Source organism: Syngnathus typhle, linkage group LG12 (genome assembly GCF_033458585.1).
Source record: "Syngnathus typhle isolate RoL2023-S1 ecotype Sweden linkage group LG12, RoL_Styp_1.0, whole genome shotgun sequence".
In the NCBI taxonomy this organism is placed as follows: domain Eukaryota; kingdom Metazoa; phylum Chordata; class Actinopteri; order Syngnathiformes; family Syngnathidae; genus Syngnathus; species Syngnathus typhle.
Genome location: NC_083749.1, coordinates 9259983 through 9287381, shown reverse-complemented (window position 1 = coordinate 9287381; position 27399 = coordinate 9259983). Strand labels below are relative to the sequence as shown.

The following is a 27399-nucleotide window of genomic DNA, read 5'->3' as shown; positions in this document are numbered from 1 at the left end:
ATGTTTTGCATGCTTGAATATTCATATTGTGTTTCTTTAAACTGGGCAACCCGGAAGAATGTGTTGTCTCTTGATGGTCACAAGAACACGAGTTTTGGTGTGAGGGACCCGAGACCCAGGCGTCTGTATTAGTTTGCTTTGTCAGGAATAAATACTTGGTAAATTCGGCCTAATTGATCTACTGGTCTTCTCTTTGACAGAATGAACTCGCAAAATTGTTAGGTGGGCCAGTGTGTGGATTAGGACATAACAACTCTTGTGTTAAGTGTTGATCGCAATTTGGAGTCAGATCAATAACTAAAATCCGTAACCTAACATCGCTTAATTGTGTTCCAGCCTTCTGTAGAATGCGGAGAGAAGGGGAGAGCGGCTGTGACTGTGCATCTTTTGCCTACCTATTCCACAACTTACCACTTACCAAAAATTCCAAATTTTGAAATTCATGCCAAATTTTCCCGAATTCTGTTTTTCCCATCTAATTTCTAAGTCTTTCAACTAATTCAACCCATTCCAGCTTTGTATTTATTTAACTTCTTCGCCTTCACACGCAATTTCTCCAGAAATTGCAAATTCTACTTCATTATATATATATATATATATATATATAGAGTGAGAGAGAGAGAGAGAGAGAGAGAGAGAGAGAGAGAGAGAGAGAGAGAGAGAGAGAGAGAGAGTCCCTTGCAGTGAAAGTAGCCCGCCAGCCCACATACGATGTTGAAGATCTGATCATTTGAGATTCAAACACTGGCGGAGAGTTACAGGGGGGGAAATAATTCCATAGGGTTTTAAAGTTATATTTAAGGTAAAGGTATTTAAGGTAATTTTAGCACATTTATTAATTCAAAAGTGTATCAAACTGGTAACAGAATCAGTGCCGTACCCAAAAAGCAGCGCCCAAAATGTTTTATGGCCAAATGTGTAGACAAAGATAATGTCTTCAGAAATGCAGTCATGTATCTCAAAGCAAAATATGTCTAGAGCTACCAACAACAATCACTTTTCATACCACCTTGCTTGTAGTATATCTAAACATTTACATCCCTTTAAACTGCTGCATAATAGATAGAAGATGTTCACTCCGTTTCTGGATGCTGCTGTGCTCCTCCTTTAGCTTCTCTTGCTCTTGCAGCACTTCCTCCTAAAATTAATAAATAGGATTACTGCACTGTCACAGCAAGGACTACTTTAAGGAAAGGATGTGTTTTTCATCGAGGTTTAAACGAATGGATTATTCAGCAAACATCTGCAGGAAAAGAGTTCTCGAAGGATTGGGACAACAATGTCGAAAGTTCTGTCCCACAAAGTGTGATACTTGTTACAATTTATGAGCTCAGCTTTTGAACATCACATGACCGTAGCCAGAAAATGGGTGAACAGTGGCGTCTGTGTTAATGCAATAAGGCTTGGTTGGGACTGCAGTAGCTTGAGTTATTTTTCTCCGTATTTTAACTGCTTAATTGTATTCATAAATATAATTTTGTAATTCCCAAAAAATCTTTTAGTGTTCCAGTTGATTTCGAGATGGAGTTGCTAGTTCTTTTTCTATTTTTCTCTACGTATTCCTCAATTCCTCTTATATTGGTTCCCAGCTTGTTACTTTAATGTTGAGCATTTATTTTAACAACTGCTTTTTATTTCTGCACTTGTTGTCCAACATTATCTCAGCTATTTTTAATTCTGAGGTTTTACAGGTGTGATACCTTGGACATTTTAATTGTTTTGTAAACACAAACAGTTGCATTCCATTGACCACTGTAAAACATTTATGATCCCTATGGAGGTAGTATCACCTCCTGGGAAAGCGCAGGAGACGTTGGTAATTGCATTATGTCTTGACCCTTTGACCTTAAAAATAACACGGGTGAATTTTCCTACAGGCCTCCTCGGTAATCAAAGACTGGGATGTTTTATGAGCACTTTTTGCCTTGTCATCATATGCACTATTCCCATAAGTACCGCCGCATATTCGACAATCTGTCTTGCTTCACACTAAGACACTGTGACTGTATTTGGCAGTATATATTCTGTGGTGTGGTTGTGGTGTGGTTGTGGTGCGGTAATGGTATGGTATATCAAAATCCATGCACCCTTTATCTACTGATCCAGGCAGATTTTTTTTAATTAAAGTCAATGAATGCAAATGTATTATTATTTGCTTTTAGTTTAATATTTTTTCCACAAATTGTTCCTTATTCTTATAAATGATCAAAAATGTTCCATCTCTCTATCCTGACCTTTTTTTAACCTCCACCCCAATCCTTTCATTTGCAGATCATTAAACAGGTCCTTGGGTGCTTTACTTATCTTTGAATTCACCTCAGTATGCTCCATGTACTCTCTAGTTTTTCAAAAGTGTATATTATATTAAATTTTAAATGAAGCTTTTCTTTAACTGATCATGTGATGAAAGTGTAAAGACCCCAAAGAAATGCTTTACTCCTGATCTCAACACGTTATGGACACAGAAATGCCTTTTGTACCTTCCAATCTTGACAGAAATAAGTGTCTGTGTGTGCGTGTGTGTGTGTGCGTGTGTGTGTGCAAATGCCAATGACAAAACAAAATGACCGAATGAGGACTTACAGAGTTGTGCGAAATGCATGCAATCCAATGTATTTGTGTGTTTGTATTAACCCTCAGTCTGCAGAGCTCCCTCCTTTCTCTGTCATTTTCCTCAGCTCTCGCGCGAAGCCATGCCTCGTTCTGAGAACGATGTCTGTCGAGCATTTCCTGCAACTCCTAATACAAACACATTCACGGAGACACACAAGCGCAACACATCCCACACAGTATTATTGATTGATTGATTGATTGATAGATTGAACATTTATTGGACTAACTAGATGATTTGGATTCTGAAGCATATTAAACACGGGAAGTTGTGTACGATTCAAACAGTTCTATAAAATAATAAACCTGTTGGTGTTGTTGCTTCTGAGCCTCGTGGCCTTCTCTGGCTATTTGCAGAGCAGCAGCAGATTTTGACAACGTTCTCTTCTCCCTGAAACAATTTAAAATCATTTAAAATAAGGAACAAAAAAAAGCGATTAAAAAAATGGTATTGTCTTGTGCTGTATTACAAGTCAAAGAATATTTACAAATCACTGTTTTACACTTAGTATTTAAATGGATATGTTAGTTAAATGAAATGATTGTTGTTGCCACAGAAGTTGTGATTTTTTTTTCTCTTTCATAAAGCTTAGCTAACGTACTGATCTAGCTTCTGGAACTCCTGGTCAAGTAGAGTGAACGCAGTCTGGATCATCGACATGGCCTTGTCTCGAACTGCACTGAAGTCTCTGTGGACAAATATCTGATGCAGAAGAATGCACAAGACTTTATACATTAATGAAACGTACGTATAAATATTGTTGGGTTAAGTGTATTGTTAGGTTAGGTTGGGTTTAGTACATTGACACTGTACATCAGGGGTGTCAAACTCATTTTTTTTGCGGGCCGGATTGTTGTCATAGCTTCTTTCGAAGGGGCATTATGACTGCCAACCCAAATAAATGTATGAGCACCTCATATTATATACAGTAAAAGCTACAAAACAAACTGACAAATAACTCGTTTTCAAATCAGAGTAAAAACTGGTCAAATATTAAAAAAAAAAAAAAAGATATTATTATAAGTGAAGACAATTTGCAATTCTAGTCACGACACACAAATTTGATGCACGATTTGTCTTCGCAGGCCACATAAAATGATGTGGCGGGCTGTATCTGGCCCCCGGGCCTTGTGTTTGACATCCGTGCTGTACATTATTCATCTTGGGAGAAAAAGTTATTACAGTATACATTGTACAGTGAATATTAGATAATTTTGTGTGAGCGATTGAAAAATTTGTATGTGTGCATGTACTAATCACCTGCCCACGAGCTGTTATACTCTTGGACTGGTTGGCTGGAGAAGAGTCACTCAGATCATAGCGAACGTTGGGAATTTTTGTGGGAGTAAAACTGTTGGTTAACCAAACCAGAGTGAAAAGTAGAAAAGTCATGCATGAGTGTTATGCAGGCAATAACAATTGTACACTGCACTTATGCACAGACACACACCTGTAACTAAGTCCCTGAAGACCAAATTCAGACAGAATCTCCTTCATGACTGTGGATGAGAAGTTATGTTTCAGCTTTTACACTCCAGCTTCACGTCATATATCAGGCTCTCTTTTTGTAGTCAGCTTATCTGGAGAAATGCTGACGAAACCTGATTTTTATATCACAATGCAATTCTTGCTGCACGTTTGCAAAAATGGCACACAAGATGGGTGGGCCGATGTATCAGAAGTTGTGTCTTGCATTTTGTGAAGTAACAATAACAGAAAGTTGATCTTACACCTGCTAAGTCGCCAGCGGAGGATAAACAACTGGTCTATCGCAACATATTTCATTCATAAATATGCAAACAGCAGGCACCCAACTCTCTAAATAATTGCAATAATATCTTTGAATGATCCCACTGAGCAACATCAATTCATTTCATGGCGAGCACCACTTTCATAGGGAATGAAAGGAACTGTGTTCATTGGGCACAGAATACTGACCACTCCCACATCGACACAGCCCTCCCTTTCACAGTTACTCTGTGAAATTACCAACATCAGGTCCAACCCTTCTCTGCACAGAAGACATGCCACTCATCGAGAAGAATTGATGCCAATCACAAAAAGAGAACCTCATATGTTAAGATGGATTTTTGTGAATAAACAAACCAATGCTAATACCTGGTTGCCTCTCCGAGGGATTGATAAGTTTCATTACTTTCAGATCATTAAATTCTTGCTCTTCATTCTTTCCTCCAAATATGTACAACTGCCAACCACACAAACATTATTTTAATAACCATACAAATGCACCAGAAACTGGAGATCCTCAATTTACAACAGTCCCACAAATGACATTTCAAGGTTATGAAACTAAGCATACATTATTGAAGGCACGCTGAATTATAGTCGATTTTTCCATTTTTTATCATGTTTGGCCTTCAATCGTTTTTCATTATAAATGAGAAATTTGGGTTTCACCATCCTGTAAGAATGCAACATTGTCATAAACCGAGGACCTTCTGTTTGAGTGTGCCGCATACTCACATGGCTGTGAACGATAAAGGCGGTGTGTCCGTTTCGTCGGGCAGGAGGAATGCCAACGTACAAAGGAACTTTCCATTTCATCTTAGCTGAGGACACAAACAGTACCAGGAAGAAGGATAGATACTTCATCTCTTGGTTCACATGTACTCATAATCTGTACTCACCAATACTGAATTTGTGAATCTCATTGGATGATGTCACTGATTGGTCATCATTTGAGCTTTTGCCTCCGAACAGGTAAATATCCTAATCATGTGGACAGTTATGAATGTAGTGACATAAAAGCCGTACATGTGACAAACCTATTGCACTAAAGCTTTATTGTTAAAAACAAACAATAATGCCTTTGCTTGCATTTGGACATTTTGTTTATGTGAAATAGTCAATAATAAATCATTAGTACTTTTTAAGAAAAACAGTGTATACATGTGTCTGTGCATGTTTACTTTGTCATGGTGCGCAGTCAAAGTATATCCACTGCAGGCAGCAGGCAACTCTCCCTTTGACTCCCATTTCTGCCAAACCAAGTTTTCTAGTGATACAAAAAGAAGGCTCTCAATGATATGTTTTTAAATATAATTTAGTAGTCGCGATTTGTCGACTAATCAGATCATATGTAAAACACAGCATATAGATAGATAGATAGATAGATAGATAGATAGATAGATAGATAGATAGATAGATAGATAGATAGATAGATAGATAGATAGATAGATAGATAGATAGATAGATAGATAGATAGATAGATAGATAGATAGATAGATAGATAGATAGATAGATAGATAGATAGATAGATAGATCATATGTAAAACACAGCATATATAATTTCTTCCTGAAAATAATTGCAATTACAAATGCTTTGATATTATAGTGTTAATTTCGTGTGTCTTTAATGTAAAACTACAAAAAGAAGTGTCAAAAAGCCAAATTGGATATAATTCCACACCAAACGTAAAAAAGGGACTAGACAAAAGTATTGGCACCCTTTGAAAAATCACGTGATGCTTCTCTAATTGTTACTTACCTGTAGCACATACAGGTGATAGGTGAGGTAACAGATGGTGGCAAATACTAATTCACACTTGCAGCCAGTTAAAATGAATTGAAGTTGACTCAATTTCTGTTCTGTGTCCTTGTGTGTACCACATGGAGAAAAGAAAGAAGACCACAGAACTGTCTGAGGACTTGAGAAGCAAAATTGTGAGTAAGGATGTTCCTGTGTCTACCGTGCGCAGTGTCATCAAGATGTTTGAAGCCCATGGCACTGCGTCCAACATCCAAACAAGTTCAAGATGTCCTGCTGTCCAAGGGTACAACAGTGTCAACCCGTAGTATGCGTCGACGTCTGAATGAATAAAAGGTCTCTATGGCAGGATACCCAGAAAGACCCCACTTTTGACCATGAGACATAAATAACCTAGGCTGGCCAAAATTTACCTGAGAAAGGCAAAAACGTTTTGGAAGAATGTTCTCTGGTCATATAAGACGAAATAGAGCTTTTTGGGAAAAGGCATCAACACAGAGTTTACAGGAAAAAAAACGTGGCCTTCAAAGAAAAGAATACTGTCTCTCCAGTCAAAGATGGCGGAGGTTCCCTGATGTTTTTGGGTTGGTTTGCTCTGGCACTGGACTGCTTGACTGTGTGCCTGGCATTATGAAGTCTGAAGACTACCAACACATTTTGCAGCATAATTTCGTGCCCAGTGAGAGAAAGCTGGGTCTCCCGAAGAGGTCATGGGTTTTCCAATAGGACAATGACCCAAAACAAAACACACTTCAAAAAGCACGAGAAAATGGTTTGATAGAAATCACTGGAGACTTCTAAAGTGTCCAGCAATAAGTCCAGACCTGAATCCCATAGAACACCTGTGGAGAGATCTCAAAATGGCCGTTTGGAGAAGGTACCCTTCAAATCACAGGGGCCTGGAGCAGTTTGCCAAAAGAGAATGGTCTAAAATTCCAGCAGAGCATTATAAGAAACTCATTGATGGTTACCAGAAGCGGTTGTTTGCAGTTATTATGTCTAAAGGTTGAGCTACAAAGTAGTAGGCTGAGGGTGCCAATACCGTATTTTTTGGACTAAAAGTGGCTCCGTAATATACGTTGCATCAGCTATAAAATGCACAATAAAGTGAAAGAAAACATATATAAGTCGCACCGGAGTATAAGTCGCATTTTGGGGGAAATGTATTCAACAAAATCCAACACCAAGAACACACATGAACGAGCAACAACAGGCTAAACAATACGGTATGCTAACGTGACATAAACACAAACGAAGAGCTGAGAACAGGCCTGACGTAACATGAACAGTTATCCAAATAACTATAACATAAATAACACCTTTATCAAACCATCTGTGTCACTCCAAATCATTAAATCCATCGATCGTCCTTTATGTAGACAATGCCGTGTGTGTGCCGCGAGCTGACGTCGGTTGCAGTTCAAATTATTCCACAGGCCCATGTAACTAAATATAAATTATATATCAAATAACTATTATATAAACAACAATATTCTCAAACCATCTGTCACTCAGAATCCTTAAATCCATTGATCGGCCTCTATGTAAACAATGCCGCGTGTGCGCCGCGCCGCTGACGTCGGTTGCAGTTCAAATTACAGTAATCCCTTGCTACATCGCGGTTGGTTTATCGCAGTTTCACAACATCACGGATTTTTTGATTTTGAAAATTTGTGAACAATCTCACATACAAGTCACTCCTGAGTATAAATCGCCCCCCCCCCCACCCAAACTATGAAAAAAAAAATGCGATTTATAGTCCGAAAAATACGGTACTTTATGTCTGAACCATTTTTGGAGTTTTGTGTAAAACGACAATTGATTTGACTTTTTTTTTCATTCTCTTTTGTGTTTTTACATTGCAAGCAAAATAAATGAAGATATTAATATGAAATCATTTAAGATTGCAATCATTTTCTGGAAAGAATTGAGCATTAGCTGACAGAATTGCAGGGGTGCCAATACCTTTGGCCAGCACTCATTATCATTAATTTACAGCCAAGACTCTCCCAGTCTGGTCAGGTCAACTTACCAATATTAAGGACATGAATGTCCTTACAGAATTCTCCACTGTCTCCATAACCCCCAAACATGAAAACCTGGTCACCAACCTGAGCACAACCCTGTCCAAACCTACACACACAAAAGTATATATGAATGTGCTCTAGGGTGTTTAATCCAGTTCTCTTTAAGAGGAGAGCCTCTCACATGGCAGGAGGTGGTGAGCCACTTGTCTTAACTGGTGTCCAGGTGTAGGACACTGAAAACAGTGTGCATGAAATAAAAACAGAATAAAATACGACAGCAACATCTAAACTGTACAAGTATAGAACTTCCACAATTTGTACCTGTGTTGAAGACCATGAGGTCATCAGTTGCTATCCCCCCGAGAGTTCCTCCATACACATAGATGTTATCTTTGACAGCAACAGAGCTATGTCCACAGGTTCTGAGTATCACACCTCCGACCGTGAGGCAATCCCAGGTCAGGGACACTGATAAACAATGAAAGCTTTTGTTATACTCTTCTGAGTGAAGACAACAAAACAGCAACATGCATTCAAGGATCATGTGATGGACTTCACACACCACACTGCACTCACCTATGTCAAAACTGAAGACCCCCGGGAGACATTCAGCAGCCTTGGGATTGGAAACACCGCCAAACACATACACCTTCCCTTTAACAACACTGACACAAAAAATTATCTTACACAGTCATTTTGATTGTTTTTTTTTATGTACAGCAAGGGTCGTTTAAATTAATAATCACTTTAAAAAAATGCTAATTTTAATTCAAAACCACAATATTTTTTTTTCTAAACTTTTTTAGCACTATAATTACCAGAGAGTGTGGCCTTGTCTGGCTGTGGGAACCTCTCCACTCTGTGGAATCTGCTCCCATATTACATCATCTGGGGAAACTACACATATCACATTGGTCACCTCTCAAACTGAGCTTAGTAATTATTATGTGAATTATTTTATTTTTAATGTGTGTAAGTATTTGTAGCTGTATTTACTAATTGTGTCGTCAAGTAACTATGGCGTATTTGAATTGCGCAAGATACCCTTCTTCAAGTCATCTGCAGGATCAAACAATATGGATTAAAATTTAAGATCCCAGAAAGTACAGTACTACACCTGTTAGCATGTAGAAGTCATCAAAGTGAACAGGGTTGTCCTCCTAAATTAATCAATTGAAGCAAATGAATGTAGGCTGTAGTATCAAAGTTTCCATTTAACAAATTCCACACCAAGTCACCTCTTGGTTGTAGTTGGAGGCTCCTCCAAAGAGAAAGACGATGTTCCCTGCCAAAGCTGAAGCGTGGCCATATCTGTCATTAGTACACAGAAACGACTATTAAATAACAAGAAAACAGACTCAAATATTTACATACTAATTAGGGTTCACTTGAATATTTTTAAAATCGATTAGTCTATCAATTAATCAAATAATTGGAAACAATTTTATTTGCAGTAGAGTGGACTTTTTCCTGACTGCTTATTGTTTATTATCCAATTGTTGTTTATCTAATATTATTTAGTGATTAAAAAAACAACAACAGCTGAACAACAGTTAAGCAATATCACACATGACGGTGGTCATTGCTTCTCAAAGTTAAAGCAGATATTTTCAAAATTCTGCTTAGAAATGTTAAGGATTACTCGATTATTGAAATAGGAAGTGATTAATTTTATAACCGATTCGTTGTCGATTATTCAATTAGTTTTGACACCTCTAATACTAATTGGCATAAAACCTGCTTGCAATAGTGGAGAAACATCTGTCGTAATCGTAGCTGAAATGTGACCCACCTGGGACATGGAGCCTCTCCCTTCATCTCTTTGTCTAGCCAATGACCGCTAGCCAATGCCATCTTCAGGGTTTGAGCAGACACAAAGTACGTATACAATACTGTAAAATCATAACTGTAAAAGATGCGAGTGAGAGCTGCTTGATAACTATAATAATGATGCAAATGAATCTAGACAAAACTACTCAGTGAAGCTGCAAACATTGTTACAATGTGACGTACGACATGAAATATTCTTTAGCAATTGCAAATGATTGTTTGTCCTCAAAACCTACCTGCTTCAGAGCTAAATGTCACAAAATTAACTAATCTTGTTTTTCTGATGGTATTGTTGCGAAGCTTGAAGCTGTGCTGAGCCAAAGATGACTTTGCCCTCAGTCCTCAGGTGCTCATGTAACAGTTGGTTTACACTTTCCTCTGCTTGAACACTGTTGCCTAGCAATACCTACAATTGGATCTGATCAGGTCTGCAAGATAATACGTACACTAACCAATGAGTTACCTCCGAAATTCACAAATCATTCATATGTTAATTGTAACAGATGGATTGATTTACCGTTTTTTTTCCATGTATAATGCACCCCCATGTATAATACGCACCCAAAAAATGGCATGTCGATGCTGGAAAAAAGCCTGTACCCATGTATAATACGCACCCAAATTTTGACTCCTACTTAAGTCCGTGAACGTAAAATTATTTCAGAAAAAAGATCATCTTTGGGAACAACCGGATGTTATTCTGCCGGTCAGTATCACTGCGCACGCGCTAGCATACTCAATAGCGAAGAAATGTTTCGGATTTGTGTAGGGTACATTGTGACAGCAAACGAGCAGGTGATCTAGCAAGCGTCTGATACGAGAGCATTGTGTTCGTATGGAGCGTGTTTGAAGTGAACAGCAGAGAAGAAAGCGCATCTGTAATGGCGGCCTCCGTATGATATCCGGATTTAAAAAAAAGAATTTTTTTTTTTTTGTACCCATGTATATAATGCGCACCCCAGATTTTAGGACAATAAATTAGTTAAATTTTGCGCATTATACATGGAAAAAACGGTACTCTAAAAAAAAAAAACTTACAGTAGATGACTGCCTGGTCTTTACTGTTCATTGACATCAACCAATCGAGCCCCGACTTGCCACCAGACAAAAACAGCTGGCGAATTAAGGATCTCCAAAGGCTCAATTATATGTCCCAGAAGATAGTAAATTATCGTCTGCATTCCCTTAAAAAAACTGTACAGATCTTGACTCAGTGAGCCGCAAAAAAAAAAAAACCCTCCCAAATCACCTGTTTGAACTTCTACTATCAGGCAGACAATACTGAAAAGTGAAATAAAAAACAAACAGATTTCGACTTTTTTTTTCCACAAGTGCCATCTCTTCATTAATCTCTGGCCACATAAGGTAATATTAGGTTATTTGATGAAATAGAGATGGTCTGCTGTGTATTACTTATTATTCATTATTTATCATGCACTTTAAGAAGCACTTCAATTTCGTTTTTTTATTAGAATGAAAATAAAGAAGTAGATTCATTGCTGGTAATGAGCTGTATGTAAGGGATTCTTGATTCTTTAAAACCAAAGGAAAAAGAAACAAGAAAGCTGACGATTATATAAGGTCAAATGTCAGAGTATGAATGCAAAGGCAGGTGTTTGAGGGTTACTGCAGCAACAAAAAGTCACCCCCTGTGATTCAGTCTAGATTTGGGTTATATAGTAAATTAGGGTTCCTGTGAATCCTTAATCCCGATCGGATCATATTGTCCTTGAGCAAGACATTAAACTTTTTTTTGTTCCCAGTAGGGCCTGGCAGCGCCGTTCACGGCAGCATCACTTTAATGTGTTTCTTGGGGGTATTTTCACCAAGTGTAACAAATTTGAAAAGGTCCCCCCCCCCCAAGCAAAGTTACAGTGGTTACTCATTCTAATAGCAGCCCTATTAGAATAAGTCAACCTGTGAGATTACGTGCCCCCTCCCATTTTCAAATTCATCAACTGTTTGTAGCTATCAGTGATTCCTAATTGTGAATTAAATTGGCTTTTTCACAGCATGGTTCAGTCGTAGAATGACACTCTCCAAAATTCAAGGTGGTGGGTTCAATCCGAAACTCCAATGATCAGTGTCCTTGAGCAAGACACAAGAGCTGGTTCATAAAATGTTCTAAAAGCCATAGAATTCACACATAACGCAGCAAATTCAATTTACCTTAAAATGTATTGTAGGAACCTTGCAATTACTGCACGGTAAAAAGTGGTTGACTAAATATTTATATTCATAACAACTTGGACTGTATGTTATAACATATTTATACATTCTGCTACAGGCGGAACGTCACGTGATTAAACCTGGAAAACGAGTGAGTTTCTTGTGTATTTCATTCTGACGAGCGCAGCATCTGCTTGACATGGTGGTTTGAGATTGCTCATTATGGCTGTGTTTTTTGTAAAAAGGTAATAGAGGATATTTGAATGCAAACAAAGGACAATTTAGAATCTTCAATAATCCCAACATGAAAATTGTTGGAATGTGGCTGTATAGTTCGGTGAACGTAATGGAGTGGAATTATTTATAGTATTCGACCATCAGGAGTAAAAAATGTATAATGAGTTCGAGCATTTTTTGAAAAATCTCTCTGATTGATAAGAGGCGGTCACGTTTTCCTCCATCATTTGTTGTTATTTTATCAGACACACGAACGCACGCACGCACGCACCCACACGCACGAGCAGCCAGCCAAGACCACTGCCATTTACACGTGATAAGATTACACACTGCTAGTCCGTCTCCGTCTGTTACTGCTACAACAACCGGAATGTTTCAAAGTAAAATAAATACTTTGCCAAATGCACAGACGCAAATCGGTGGTTCACGATCGACATCTTTCCTTCATTTGAAGAAAACATCATAAATTAAATTTGATCAATTTACTGTATTTATTGGTTGAACGAATTACCGTGCGAGAAACTGAGAGAGCCAATTCAAAATGGAACCACATGATTAGTTAACTGCAGTCAGTGCTTTATGGAGCCATCATAGCTGTGTCTTAAGCAATGAGTAACGCAGACATGAGAACAACTGCAATCAATCAATAAAGTCCGCAAAATTTTGCTCTTTTTGCCCGATGGGAAAATTTAAGACGAACCGGAAGTCATGTGCTCCTCATGTCTAACTTGACAGTATGCGTGAATGCACCATCCCAACGGAGTGAACCGCTGAGTGCTGACTAAACCGATGGAGTAACCAACGAACTATCCACCCTGAGACGATCATCTCATTATTGCTTGCATTCTGTTCGTAATCCCTTCGCTCGGTCTAGCCTCTTCGGGGCTCTCTTTAAGGTGACATCCTGGAACCACCCGGAGAACCGCGGATATCAACGCGGCAAGGATGCTTCGTCACCGGCGGCAGGTGTGAAGAGATGGCGGGGGAACCGCCGGCAGGCACCGGCCGAGTGGTTCTTGTCAAGAAGATCGTCATGAAGGACGGGGCCGCGGTGGGTAGATGACACGCCATTTTAACATCATTCTGCCTCAGCAATCCGTTCAGCATTGTCCTTATTTCACCCTGCACGTGTTATTGTAATTATCACCATTTGGATTGGAAAGCGATCACGTGAATTAATTCGTCATATGATGTTATGATATCATTTGACATTTATTTTTCATTGTATGCAAAACACACCATCAGACCAATATTTCATTTGAAAAGAACGAGGTTTTGAATAAGTGTTTGAACGCAATATAGTCAAACAGTATAATAGGGCGCGTTATAAGACGAAGAGGCCCATTTGTGTTATAATCAATCAGTCGGCTGTGATCAGAGCAATGGTGATGTGCTCAGGATGCAGCCATTATCTGTTACATAACAACTCTGCCTCGAACACACAGCGTTCAGTGGCAGTCTGCACCCTCTACAATAGATGCTCAAGCGTCCATTTTAACATCTCTGGTGAACTCAGCTCACCGCATTGCAATCACTCTGACACATACATTGTCATTCATATGAGCAAATATTTTGTTGTCGATTAGTTAAGAAAACACATCGATTTGGACTTTGCTCCTGTGTATTGTATTGAATTTTGTGTACAGCTGGTTGGACAAGAAAATTATGTAATGCCTGTCAATTACTAAGATTGCACGCTGCGAGAGTGGGTAGCACAGACGCCTCACAGATTTGTAGTTGTGTTCGAATCCCAGCTCGAGCCTTTTTATGTGGAGTTTATTTTATCTGGATTCTCTAATTTGCAAATTAAATTGAAGACATCACTTTACTTACAGTGTGAATGGTTGTTTGTCTTTATCTGTATAGAAAATGAATGGATGACTATCAGTTACAAATTAATTACATCGGTTTACATTGTAGAGCAGTGTTTGCCAACCTCTATTGAGCCAAGGCATACGATTTAGATGAATAAAGTCTCGTGGCACACTACCAAACAAAATGTAACAAAAATACACTGCTCAAAAAATTTAAAGGAACAGTTTTTTATCAGGGTATGACATGAATTCAATTAGACTTTTCTGATAAGGTTTTGGTCAGGTACGTGGCAGAGGGGGTTGTTAATCAGTTTCCGCTGCATTGGTGTTGGTGCACTAGAGGGGCAACGAGATGGTGCCCAAAACAGGACTGATTTTGCAGGTGGAGGCCATTTCAAGTTCCTCCCTCTTGATCTTTTTTAACTGTTTTTCCACAAGTGTTGGCTTTAGCTAGAGTCATTATCACGACTGGCACCATGAGGTGATTTCTTAACCCTTCTGAAGTTGAGCAGATTGTCCAACTCCTCCAGGATGGCACATCTATGCGTGCTGTTGCAAGAAGATTTGATGTGTCTCCCAGTACAATCTCCAGAGCATGGAGGAGATTCCATGAGACAGACAGTTACTCTAGGAGAGCTGGACAGGGCCGTAGACGGTCCTCATTCCATCAGCAGGACCGATATATGCATCTTTGTGCAAGGAGGAACAGGTTGAGCACTGCCTGAGCCCTACAGAATGACCTCCAGCAGGCTACTGGTGTGAATGTCTCTGCCCAAACAGTCAGAAACAGACTTCACGAGGGTGGCCTCAGGGCACGACGTCCTGTAGTGTTTCCTGTGCTCATTGCTCAGCACCGTGGAACTCGATTGGGATTTGCCATAGAACACCAGAATTGGCAAGTCCGCCACTGGGGCCCTGTGCTTTTCACAGATGAGAGCAGGTTTACCCTGAGCACCTGTGATAGACGTGAAAGGGTCTGGAGAAGCCAAGGAGAGCACTATGCTGCCTGCAACATTCAGCATGACCGGTTTGGTGGTGGGTCAGTGATGGTCTGGGGAGGCATTTTCATGGAGGGACGAACAGACCTCTACAGGCTAGAGAACGGCAGTCTGACTGCATGCTATTAAGTATCGGGATGTAATGCTTGCACCCATGGTGCAGTAGGTCCTGGGTTCCTCCTGATCCACAACAATGCCCAACCTGTTGTGGCAAGAGTATGCAGACAGTATCTGGAGGATGAAGGAATTGACACAACTGAATGGCCCTCACGATCGCCTGATCTAAACCCGATAGAATACCTCTGGGACATAATGTTTCAGTCCGTCATACGCCGCCAGGTTGCTCCTCAGATTTTACAGGAGCTCAGTGATGCCCTTAGACAGATCTGGGAGGACATCTCACAAGACACCATCCGTCGTCTCATTAGGAGCATGCCGCGACGTTGTCAAGCATGCATACAAGCTCGTGGGGGCCACACAAGATATTGAAAAGAATTTTGAGTTGCAGAAATCAAATTTAGGCAAAAAGGACGAGCCTGCCATATCATTTTTTCACTTTGATTTTTGGGGTGTCTGTACACTGAGCCCTCTGTAGGCTCAAAACTTTTATTTCCATCAAAAGATGTGGCATCCTTTTGTTCCTGAGACATTAAACTGTCCATATCGGTATAGATATCCCCTTAAAAAATCTGATGTGTTTTCAAAGTGTTCCTTTAATTGTTTTGAGCAGTGTATATGCATACTGACATGACAATGACGTGGTGGTATCACAAGAGCATTTCATTGTGTGTGTGTGTATGTGTATGTATTAAATGCGTGATATGTATATATATATACTATATGCTATTATTGTTTTATGTCCGTGATAGAGTTTTACTGAGTTAACAGAGGTATGACACTCCCCAACTGTGACATTAAACTCTGGTGACAGAATTAGATTGTATGCCTCTCTGCTTCACTAAACTATAGTAGTGATTTGAATGTGTGTATTAGCTTCAACAGGGTATCGGCCGACCAAGTGTGTACCATGCAGTTGTGGTCATCTTCCTTGAGTTCTTTGCCTGGGGTTTACTGACCACACCCATGCTCACGGTGAGTAAGTTTGTGTCACACACATAAAACAAACTTGCATCTTGGCAAGTGTACAGACTCGTCAACAGTTCACAGCGAAAACATCTGTGGTCTGCTGACCAGAATAGCACTTCACTTTAGAGTAGTCCTCAAGGCCATTTGAACCTTGTCTAAAATCCCACTGCGACTTACAAAAAGCTTCCAATTTCTTCATACAAAGTGATGACCATCCATCCATCTTCTATATCACTTGTCCCCACGTGGGTCGCGGGCATGCTGGAGCCTATCCCAGCAGTCATCGGGCAGTAGGCGGCGGAGACCCTGAACTCGAAATCACACCTAGGGACAATTTGAAGTGCTCAATCAGCCTACCATCCCCCTCATGACAACGGTGTGATCTTTTCAATAATATAATTTATGAACTCATGATCACGGTGTAATCTTTTAAATAACATTTAACTTACCACGTTCCTTTCACAGTTTTCATTACATTGCACGAAATCATTTGTTTCGCTGTATGGACGTTTCTACTAAGCATGTTGTTAGAATAATTAGTTTTGCTGAAGCGCTGGTCGGCCTGAAACCGGAGGTCACATATCTTCGCTCAAGCCAACATATCTGCCAGCCAGCCTTGGGGAGTCCTTATACTCCCTTCCTTGTCTTACCTGTGAGAGGCCCTCACTAGTTATGAACAGAACACCTTTGTTCTTTGTTAGTTCAAGAGAAGTCCTTTCTCTTTTGATTGTTTTTTTTCCAAGACAGTTTTTTAGTTATCCCATATTTACTCAATGTTTGTTGAAGTAGACTTCATGCAAGTTATCTCACATCTACTTAACGTTTATTGGAGTGTGTGCACAAGAGGGACACGGCATCCAGGTTTGGAGATTGCAGCCAGGAACAAGGCTGCCAACCATCTAAGAACAGACTCTGCATTCCTGGGGTCACGGATCGGCCAAAGCCATGCGGCCTCGCACCACACATTATTAGCTAGCTGAACAGCGTTGCTACAGTCACACTCTCCCCTCCCTTTAGTGTAGCAATGCCTCTTGTAACCGGGGCAACCCAATATAAAAAGAGGAGATGACGGTAGGGCAGGTCAGAATTGGTGGAGGACTGTGAACTGGGCCCTCTACCTAATTCTCCTCGCGAGCAAAAGAATACTGGTTGTCTTCTCCTCTTTGTTTCCAGTGTGTAAATAAATGTCTGATGGTATTTAGACCTGACACATGTTTTGGGGATGTGGGAGGAAACCAGAGTGCCCAGAGAAAACCCACTCGGACTTGGGGAGAACATGCAAACTTAACATAGGGAGGAGGGCCGGAGGTGGAATCGAACCCACACCGGCGGATGTGCTAACCAGTGCCCCACCGAGCCGCCTTGGGATTTTAGTGCTTTTGCCAATCTTAGTAATTATCCTCATCAATGTCATTGCACAGAAGATAAACACTTGAGGACTATCACTATCAAATATTTTTAGAACCCATTAGTCTATCAAATATTCCATCAATTAATCAAAAACAATCTTATTTCCTTAAAAGTGTATTTTAAAAAATCCCCAACTGTTTATTAACCAATTATTTTTGTTTATTTTATGTATTAGTATTAAGTATTTAAAAAGTAACAAAACAACCCGGGTAAAGTGGTGTGATCCGTGAAGATAGCTTTCATTTTCTGCTTGGAAATGTATCGACAATTTTTTTACTCAAAACCAGAACTCGTGGAAATCACATTTTTATTTAATAAATATGATGAGGACTCAAATAAAGGAAGAGTATTACTTTTTAGAAATTCTACATCATATAATTTATTTTTATCCCTGAGTTTATATTTTTGTTGAATGCAGAAATACTAACAATATTAATAATGATACCATTCAGTAAAATATCTTTGTAACTTGATTTGGTGGTTAAAATATATTTTGAGAATTACCAATGTAGTTCATGTAGTATGGCTGCCTTATTTTTACTAGATACAGTGGCAGTGATTGTACAAAGTTTATTAAACAATATGAAAATATGATCTATCTTTATTGTCTTTCTGTGTAGGTGTTACATGAAACATTTCCACAGCACACGTTCCTGATGAATGGACTCATTCAAGGCGTGAAGGTAAAAATCTTTTTCAAAAATCTTATTTGCAAATCATTGGTATGGCTTTTGCATTTTTTGGGGGGAAAATTGAAATCAGACTACTCGGGTTACTGCAAATTACATCGTCAAGAGTTGAATTGATATACAGAAACATAATGGCATAAAAATTTCACATTTTGGTAGGACTGAAATTGGCCTTATTAACTACTGTTCAGCATTTTTTACAAATGTTTTTTTGCTGTCACTGACTTTTTTTTTCTTCCTGTCAAGGGTCTTTTATCATTCATGTCTGCCCCTCTGATTGGTGCTTTGTCTGATGTGTGGGGGAGGCGTTCGTTCCTGTTGGTCACTGTCTTCTTCACCTGTGCCCCAATCCCTCTCATGAGACTCAGCCCTTGGTAGGTCACAGTGTAATCTTTTTCTACAATAAACATTAACTTACCACGTTTCTTTCACAGTTTTCATTACATTGCACGGAATCATTTGTTCTGCTGTATCTAATAGACCAGGGGTGTCAAACTCATTTTTATCGCGGGCCGCATTGTTGTCATAGCTTCTTTAGTCAGTCTCAAACTGTGGCAAGCATCAACTCTTCTTTATTCAACCACTAAAGCCATAAACACTTTCCTTAAATAGTATTTAGTGATTTATACCTTTGCTAATATTGCTAAAAAATGAGCAATGGCCAAGAAGTAACATTGAAATTCTTTTTCAGAAATATATCTATGATGTGACTTCTCTCTTCCTTCTTTAACAGGTGGTACTTTGCCATGATCTCCATGTCAGGAGCGTTCTCTGTCACCTTCTCTGTCATTTTTGCGTATGTTGCTGATGTGACAGATGAAAGAGAGCGGAGTACAGCTTATGGTCTGGTAAGTACTGGATTATCTTTCTTTTTAGGTTTGTTAATTTTATTACCAAATGCTTGCTAACCATCGTTGAAAAAGGACTTACAGTATGCTTCTCAGCTGTAGCGGATAGTTGAACCCGTGGCATTCACAAACGGATATTCAAGAAAACAATGAGGCACGTCAAATTTAGATATGTTGTTCATGATTTATCTTTAAGGCTTCGAGTGAACACAAGATACACATTAAAAGTCAACAGTCCCTTGACTTTTGTTGAAATATGGAGTGTGAATGATTCATTGCTGCAATTTGTCATCCATTTAAATGGCAGCCAGTGACTCACTGCAAAATTATTATTTTATAGTTACATATTTGGCTGCTTGTGGAGCCGGCATGTGCAGTTAAAGGAAATGTTCATTTCAAGTCAACGCAATGCTGCATTCCATTCCTCCTATTGTCCATTTGTTCCAGGTGTCTGCTACGTTTGCAGCTAGCCTGGTGACAAGTCCAGCAATTGGGGCATATTTGTCAGCATGGTATGGGGACAACCTGGTGGTTCTGGTGGCTACACTGATCGCCCTCGTCGACATCTGCTTCATCCTGCTTGCTGTGCCTGAGTCTCTGCCGGACAAAATGAGGCTAAATACCTGGGGTGCACCAATATCCTGGGAACAAGCGGACCCCTTCGCTGTAAGTACTGTGTCTAAAAATGACAATTTGGGTTACTAGGAAAAGTCGACACCTGCACAGGTACTTACCTTTTGCTTCTACCTTACTTAAGCCACTTTAGAAGAACATTAATGCAGAATTAGCCCAATAATAATCACATTCATACCATGGATGGATGTACCACTTAACTCAACTTTATTCAGATAAAAGCAGCAGAAACAAAATATACGTGGTGTAAATAACATTTGAAAATAAAATATAATGATGGAAAAATAGCAATAATAATAATAAATATGTATTTTTACTAAAATGATGAAAATGCAATCTTTAAAAACATAAAACCAGTTAGTGGTGGTTCCCACAGAACGCCCACAGGGGGCCCACCACATCATTTCACGTTTGCTAGTCAATCAAAATGTACTTTGCTCTGACATTTGCTATTTATCAATGATGATGGAATCTCCCGTCGATCCGACGGATGAGTAGACTAGCAGTTATTTCTGCAAGTCTTACCAGCACAAATATTGTTTTTGGTGTCAAGCGGTCGTGCCGTCGCCTTGCCAACCTCTCACCTTCAGAGGGTCGTTTGCCCAGCAGGTGAAGGTACTGCTACATGCAGGGCGGCCCAAGAAGGTGCAGCTTTACAGCATCCCCAACCCAACCCTTAAATGCTGAGTGTCAAGCAGGGAGGTATCAGGTTCCATTTTTTTTATAGTCTTTGGTATGACTCGGCCAGGGATCGAACCGACGACCTCCCGGTCTCAGGGCGGACACTCATACCACAAGGCCACTGAGCTTATCAATAAGACAATAAATATAATACACCTAAAGGAAATTCTAACTCATGATGACCTGATGCGAATATTGTGACCTTTATGCACACTAATGCTTTGCTAATAGGGTTATCAATCAATCATAAGATATTTAATCCTCCAACCTGTCCCATTTTTAAAATAAATGAAATAATATTTGAACAAACCATCTTTACTGGCTGTTTTTTTGTATGTAATAAGAGGTGATCATATCATCCGGCATCATATTATTTGGGTTCACAGTCATAACCGCCTTCCGAAGTAAAGCATAACTACGATGTGGCGGTGTTTTTTTACCTACTTCTGTCTTGTATTTCCTGACTTTCTATTGTTGTTTTGCTTTCTTTCTTTCAGTCTCTGAGGAAGGTTGGTCAGGACCCCACAGTCCTACTCATATGTATCACAGTGTTCCTGTCATACTTACCAGAGGCTGGACAGTACTCCAGCTTCTTCCTCTACCTGCGACAGGTAAGATACACACACTACTTCTCTTTAATAGGTCCACCGATGTTAGAAGCTACACTCCCTTGTAGCACTTCCTTATAGCGGTTTGTGATATGAACAAAGAATTACCGTTTTTTTCCGTGTATAGTGCGCAATATTTTACTAATTTATTGTCCTAAAATCTGGGGTGCGTATTATACATGGGTACAAAGAAAAAAAAAAAAACTTTTTTATTTTTTAAATTTTTTTTTTTTTTTTTTTTTTTAAATAAAGTCATGGTACAACAAAACCAACAACAGGACTGACCGACAAAGTCGTGGAACAAAAAGACAGGGTGACATTACCAAAGACAGGAACAGAATGACAGTAACACATGCAATGATCCAACGGTGAGCGAGGGGCAGACAGGACTTAAATACAAAACACGTTACATCAATTGAGGTGACACAGGAAGAGCGGGGTGACACGAACAGAAACTATGGCAACCTAGACACATAGCAAAACTGGGGACGAGACATGACAAATCTCCCCCGAAATAAAACTCACCTTTCTTCTTGTTTGTTGTCAATCGCGCATCGCATTCAGCCATCCTGCCCAACACACTTAGTAAAATTCATAATTGACGACACATCGTTTGATGCGATGGTGCAATCCTCGATGGTGTGTTATTGTCAAATATTGTTTGTTTTTTAATCTCCATCGCGGACCGGACGTCATACGGAGGCCGCCATTACAGATGCGCAGAACGGTTGCGCAAGACACGTCAGCTATATAAAGAGCGAGAGTTCAGTTCTCCACCCATTAGTTTCAATTCACAGTTTAATTAGCAGTTTCAATCAGCAAATAACAAAATGCGTATTACAGGTAATATTTTATTTCACAACACTTTGCCTTGTTCCTTTCGTCTCTGCTGTTCATTTCAAACACGCTCCATACGACCGCAATGCTCTTGTATCAGACGCTCGCTCGATCACCTGCTAGTTTGCCGTCTATCACAATGTACCCTACACAAATCCGAAACATTTGTTGCGGCTCCGAGTCACGACGAGGGGCAAGTTTTGGTTTCCAAGGGTGTTTTTATTCCTCTACAACGTCTCTCCCATACAGAGCCGCCGTGTGCGCACGGAGCGCGGTGGTGCGTTTAGGGGCAGTCGGAGAAATCAACGCCAACAAAAAAAATGACATCCAGCCTAGTTAAGACCATACCAAAGACTTTAAAAATGGGACCCATTGCCTCCCTGCGTGTGTGACGATCTTTGGGACTTAAAAAAAAAAAAAATTAAAAAAAAATTAAAAAAAATTCATAAAAATTGGGTGCGTATTATACATGGGTACAAGCTTTTTTCCAGCATCAGCATGCCATTGTTAGGGGTGCGTACTATACATGGGGGCGCACTATACACGGAAAAAAACGGTATATCTCGAAACAGGTCATTTTACATCACAAAATAGTATTTTTCAAAATAGTATCAGCGTTAAACAGAATCAAGATGTCGAGTACATGCATGTGGATGAAAAATACAATCTGTCGTGCAGTGGATGTGTATTTTCTCTCTTAGATGTTTTAGGTAACACTTGATCTAATTATTAACTTAAAGAGGAAAGAAAAGGAAAACATACCTTTTTGTTGTAAATATGCAATATTTCATCAGCATGTTTAATTATATTCACTTTTGTAAAATCCCTGCAGGTCGTCAATTTCTCCTCTACAACAATTGCTGTTTTTATTGGAGTTGTAGGAATTCTCTCCATTGTTGCACAGGTAAGACACTCAAGAAGATATTTGCACTACAGTTATCCATCCATCCATCCATCCATCCATCCATCCATCCATCCATCCATCCATCCATCCATCCATCCATCCATCCATCCATCCTCCTCACTGTGAGGCGGACGTGCTAACCAGTATGTCACCGTGCCGCCGAGCACTATAGCTAATGAAGTGGAATAAGGAAACCAGATTATGAGAACAATCGTGTCGTGACATTAATATGCTATTTTGTAGTAGTTGTTGCTGTCGCTGCTGTTGTTGTTGGTGGTGGTGTTAGTAATTATCATACGTAGTCTAAGCAAATATTCAAAACTAACAGCGTTTTGTTTTTAGCCTCTCAACTGTCCATTTTTCAAAAAGCAACCACTCGCAAAACACACAACATAAGCGGAATGCAGAAAATGTTTTTAATACCATTTAATGCAAACAAAACTGTCCAACTATTCGATAAATCAATCTAAAAATATTTGATAGTGACCCTATCATAATTTCAGCTAACCAGAATTTTTTTATGCAGCTCAACTCATGAAGTATACAAAAAAATAATAATAATAATTTGCCTGGTTTTTGTCTTTAGACTCTTGTGCTCACACTGCTTATGAGGACTCTTGGTAATAAGAACACAGTTCTGTTGGGTCTGGGCTTCCAGATTCTTCAACTGGCCTGGTATGGCTTTGGATCAGAGCCTTGGTGAGATCAATTTGTGTTTTTTTTTTTTGCATGAACATCACCACTGTTCAGACTCTGCGAAGGATACCTTAACCCAAACTCCCACCTTATTCCCCCAGATAATCATATTGTCATGTGTTTGGGCGTTTATGTTAACAGGATGATGTGGGCAGCTGGTGCTGTTGCAGCCATGTCATCTATAACCTTCCCTGCAGTCTCAGCTTTGGTGTCACAATCTGCTGATCCAGATAAGCAAGGTGACAAAGAGAACTTCTACCCTTTTCTGCTAAGATCCCATCTCTCTCACAATGAAAGGTCACTGCACCAGTATTAGGATTGGTGACTGGACTCATGTGAAGAGGTCATGTATTATGAGCACTTAGCAGTCTGAAGCTAAGTGACTTATTATGTTGACCTGAGTTCAATATGTCTCCATAGGTGTGGCGCAAGGAATGATCACGGGTATCCGAGGTCTGTGTAACGGGTTAGGTCCAGCTCTGTATGGATTTATCTTCTTTCTCTTCAACGTGGAGCTCAACACTATGGACCCCATCGAGGGAGACTTTGACCCCCTGCCTCTTCACAGTCCCACTGAGGTACATACACAAAGAAATTAAAGAGACTCTTGATTGTTTTTAATAAAACACAGGAGGAACAAGATATCAAACCATCACTTTATTAAATTATTAACGCGGTTTTTTTCTTGTTTGTTCTAGCAAACGCTCATCCCTGGCCCACCTTTCCTTTTGGGGTCATGTACAGTGATTGTCGCCTTCCTCGTTGCTCTCTTCATCCCAGAAAAAGCATCTTCCGCCTCTTCATCATCCCAGCTGCCTCTCAGTGACAAGCCTCGGCCAACAAGCAAAGAGTCGCTGTCGTCCCTGGCAGGCATCCACATTAACACACCTCTACCAGGCAGCGACGAAGAAACTCCTCCCACCACCAGTGATGAGGATTTTGAACCTCTGCTGCAGGACAGTATTGTTTGAAGGACCACTGATAGGACCAAAGCTTGTGGGATTCACATTGTAATTTGATTGTTTGGCATTTTGTTTGAAGCAAGAGCACATTTCCATTGCTGCTGTGAGGGTAAAAGTACAGTATCTTGATAGTCTGAAGTTTGTGACTGGCAGTAAGATCCTCCAATTGCATTGATGCTTTGCCAGTGGGCGGGACAAGCAATTCACTGGACTGACCAGCAGAGGCAGCAGTTGGTTTAACAGAGTGGCACGCGCAAAGTGCTCCAAATGTGAGCCTAATGTGAAAGTATGTGATTGGTAAAATTAAGTTGTGACCAACACGGATCACACTGATAATGACACCAGCTTTTGATTTGATTGAAAGGAGAATCATATATATTTTGGTTTTCCTAAGAGTTTTCTTGAAAGTAAATAGTGTCTCACTCTTGGTGAGTACCCAGCTGAACTGAAAGTCTTTAGGGTGGAACTGTTGTATATCTTTATGCCTAAAATAGAAGATTTTTTCAATTCAAGGAAGTTATCATATTCAGCTTCATCTTAAAGCTGAATTGTACTGATGTTCATTTTTTAATGGGTATTGTTGTTATAGAAACATGTCTGCAACATATTTACAGCTGATAATGTATCAGTGGTGGTTTGTAAATTTCTACTTGGTAAGAAAGAACAAAATATGAGAACCTACTATAATATCCTGGAAGATAATTGAGCCACATCAAATCTTGAATTTCAAGATGTATTTTTAAATACCTAATTCCATCAATCTGTCCATTTGTCTTCTTCCACTGCTCTGTGGTTTGATCATTTGGACAACTGCTTAAGCAGTGAACCTCAGACTTGTTTTGCCACTTTGTCCATCTCTTCCATGAGATCCTGAGACATCTCCAGGGCAGCTGAGAGACATTGTGAACTTTACTCTGTGCACCTCCAGGGTTGCTTAATTTCTCCTAGAGTATTATTTAGGGGTAGTTAAACCCTATGGAGCAATCTCATTCTAGCAGCTGTTTGTGATTTTGTTTGGTTTTTCTACTATCTACATCTTGTGCCCGAAGTTGAGGATAGAAACATAGATGGACTGGTAAATTGAGAATCACCTTGCCACAGCTCGCCCTTCATTTCGACATACCGATGCAAAGTACGCATCACTGTCAATCTCTCGCTAAAAAAACTCCTCATGCGAGCAAGACCCCAAGATACTCGGACTCTTACACCTGGGGCAGGTGCTCGTCCCCATCCCGGGGAGGGACTGAAGCCTTTTCTAACTGAGGAACATAGTTTCAGATTTTGAGGTGCTGATTCTAATACCAACCGCTTCATACTCTGATGTAAACTACTTCACAAAGAGTGGAAGATAGCTACTTGAACAAAACGAAATCATCTGCAGAGGACCCCAGTTCGGAAGACCTCAAAGCCTCAGCAGCGTCTGACCCTAAAGATAATAAGTGACAAAGGACAACCTTGTCAGAGTCCAATCCTCACCGGAAACAAATCCGGTTTTCCTGCCAACAATGTGATCCAAACTGTGGCAGCGCTCGTGTACAGACTGAAAGGTCCATATCACGAAGCACCCTTCACAGGACAGGCTAGTTGATAATCTGGGGATTATAGCCATGACAGGCACAGACCACTTAATATTTATCTTTAGAAAATATTGAAAAGCTAGTTAAACTCAAAATCGGGCAATAGCATAGCATCTTCCGATAATTTAAATCATCATACTACCTCAGATCACACTCAACCTCTTATCATCTCTTAGATTTGTTTTATAATATCTAAACTTGTAGTCTTAAAGTACTTCTGAGTACATTTATTAGACATTATTGTTGCAAACATTCTGGTGCTAATTCAGCAGTAGATGACATTCTTAATCATACAATATTACCATGTTACAAATGTATTCTCAAAATAACACAAGTTGTGGTATCATTAGTGAATGTGCTCCCACTTTTTCTTTTTCCTCACCAGTGTTCTCCTCCCTACCTATGTATGTGTGTTATGCTTCACGCAAAAGCAATCTTTGTCACTTTAAGATGAAACTTGCAGGTAATGCAATGCAGGTATAATGCTTGTGCTTCATGAAAGCTTTCAAGAAGAAAAAATGAGGAAGGAATGTCCAAGAATTTGTCTGTAGAAAAGTGGCACAGTGTAAAAGTGTTTGCTTTATGACCTAAAAATGTAACTGAACATGACAATGATTCATATGGCTAATTTAAGATTTTCTGTTAATTAACTCACTGGAACAATATGAACTGCGATTAACCTTTGCTTTTGACACTGAGAGTTAAAAATACAGGAAATCTGTAACCTGAAGATAGAATTTTTGATTAAATTAAACCGATATTTTCTTTTTTCCTGCAGTCATCGAATCAATACTCAACTGGCTCATACAGGACTAGCTTGTTTTCACCATCAATATTCTCGTGGAATCATCACTTTGAAAAACCATTAATTGTAACAAACTGCCACAAAACCATTGCCCTCACCATTGATATTTTGTCATATACAGTGTGTGGCATTTAAAAAATAAGACAACTGTCGATAATGTTTCCCCCCCCCAAGCTCTTATCACAAGATGCAAATGTGCACAACATTAACTGATTGTTAACCATTTTAATGCGAGCTCTACATCAGTCATAGTGTCTCTGCACTGTAAATACTGTACATGAATTCAAATGTTTGCGATTCAACTAACTGTACATGCCATTTACTGTAAAATGTCGGCTCTAAATGTTTTCAGGCATATTGTTGATCAGTACAAATTAAAACAGGATTTTTTTTTGACACCATCATAACCGAGTCTCTCTCAGCGTGTTGTTTATGCTCTTGTGTTAATTCAGATGTAAAAAAGAGCATT

The 27399-nt window shown here is 39.6% G+C and overlaps 2 protein-coding genes across 2 annotated transcripts; one reads left to right on the top strand and one right to left on the bottom strand.

Annotated features, from left to right (window-relative positions):
* Positions 1–1033: 1033 nt before the first annotated feature.
* Positions 1034–10000, bottom strand: zmp:0000001301 (rab9 effector protein with kelch motifs). Its single transcript, XM_061292846.1, has 18 exons — positions 9939–10000; positions 9385–9457; positions 9264–9303; positions 8965–9043; positions 8723–8811; positions 8468–8614; positions 8328–8379; positions 8152–8252; positions 5542–5627; positions 5260–5341; positions 5096–5181; positions 4730–4817; positions 4062–4110; positions 3872–3962; positions 3213–3313; positions 2917–3001; positions 2635–2739; positions 1034–1138 (listed from the first exon to the last, which is right to left on the bottom strand). The coding sequence occupies exons 1-18, from the start codon at positions 9998–10000 to the stop codon at positions 1034–1036; spliced, it is 1521 nt and encodes a 506-aa protein (XP_061148830.1).
* A 3152-nt stretch (positions 10001–13152) lies between these two features.
* On the top strand, positions 13153–27281 carry mfsd14ba (major facilitator superfamily domain containing 14Ba). The gene is made up of 12 exons (XM_061294255.1): positions 13153–13433; positions 16188–16286; positions 18311–18373; positions 18626–18753; positions 19113–19227; positions 19675–19893; positions 21039–21152; positions 22819–22890; positions 23477–23589; positions 23728–23825; positions 24007–24164; positions 24285–27281. Exons 1-12 carry the CDS (start codon positions 13359–13361, stop codon positions 24555–24557), a joined length of 1527 nt encoding a protein of 508 aa, XP_061150239.1. The 5' UTR covers positions 13153–13358; the 3' UTR covers positions 24558–27281.
* The last annotated feature ends 118 nt before the right edge of the window (positions 27282–27399 follow it).

Excerpts from the sequence above, each read along its gene's own strand:
- mfsd14ba (XM_061294255.1), top strand. The coding sequence starts at position 13,359 with ATGGCGGGGGAACCGCCGGCAGGCACCGGCCGAGTGGTTCTTGTCAAG. Across the intron at positions 16,287-18,310 it reads TGACCACACCCATGCTCACG|GTGTTACATGAAACATTTCC; the intron begins GTGAGTAAGTTT and ends CTTTCTGTGTAG. Across the intron at positions 22,891-23,476 it reads TTCTCTCCATTGTTGCACAG|ACTCTTGTGCTCACACTGCT; the intron begins GTAAGACACTCA and ends TTTTGTCTTTAG.
- zmp:0000001301 (XM_061292846.1), bottom strand. The coding sequence starts at position 10,000 with ATGGCATTGGCTAGCGGTCATTGGCTAGACAAAGAGATGAAGGGAGAG. Across the intron at positions 5,182-5,259 it reads GATTCACAAATTCAGTATTG|CTAAGATGAAATGGAAAGTT; the intron begins GTGAGTACAGAT and ends TTGTGTCCTCAG. Across the intron at positions 3,963-4,061 it reads CTTCAGGGACTTAGTTACAG|TTTTACTCCCACAAAAATTC; the intron begins GTGTGTGTCTGT and ends GTTAACCAACAG.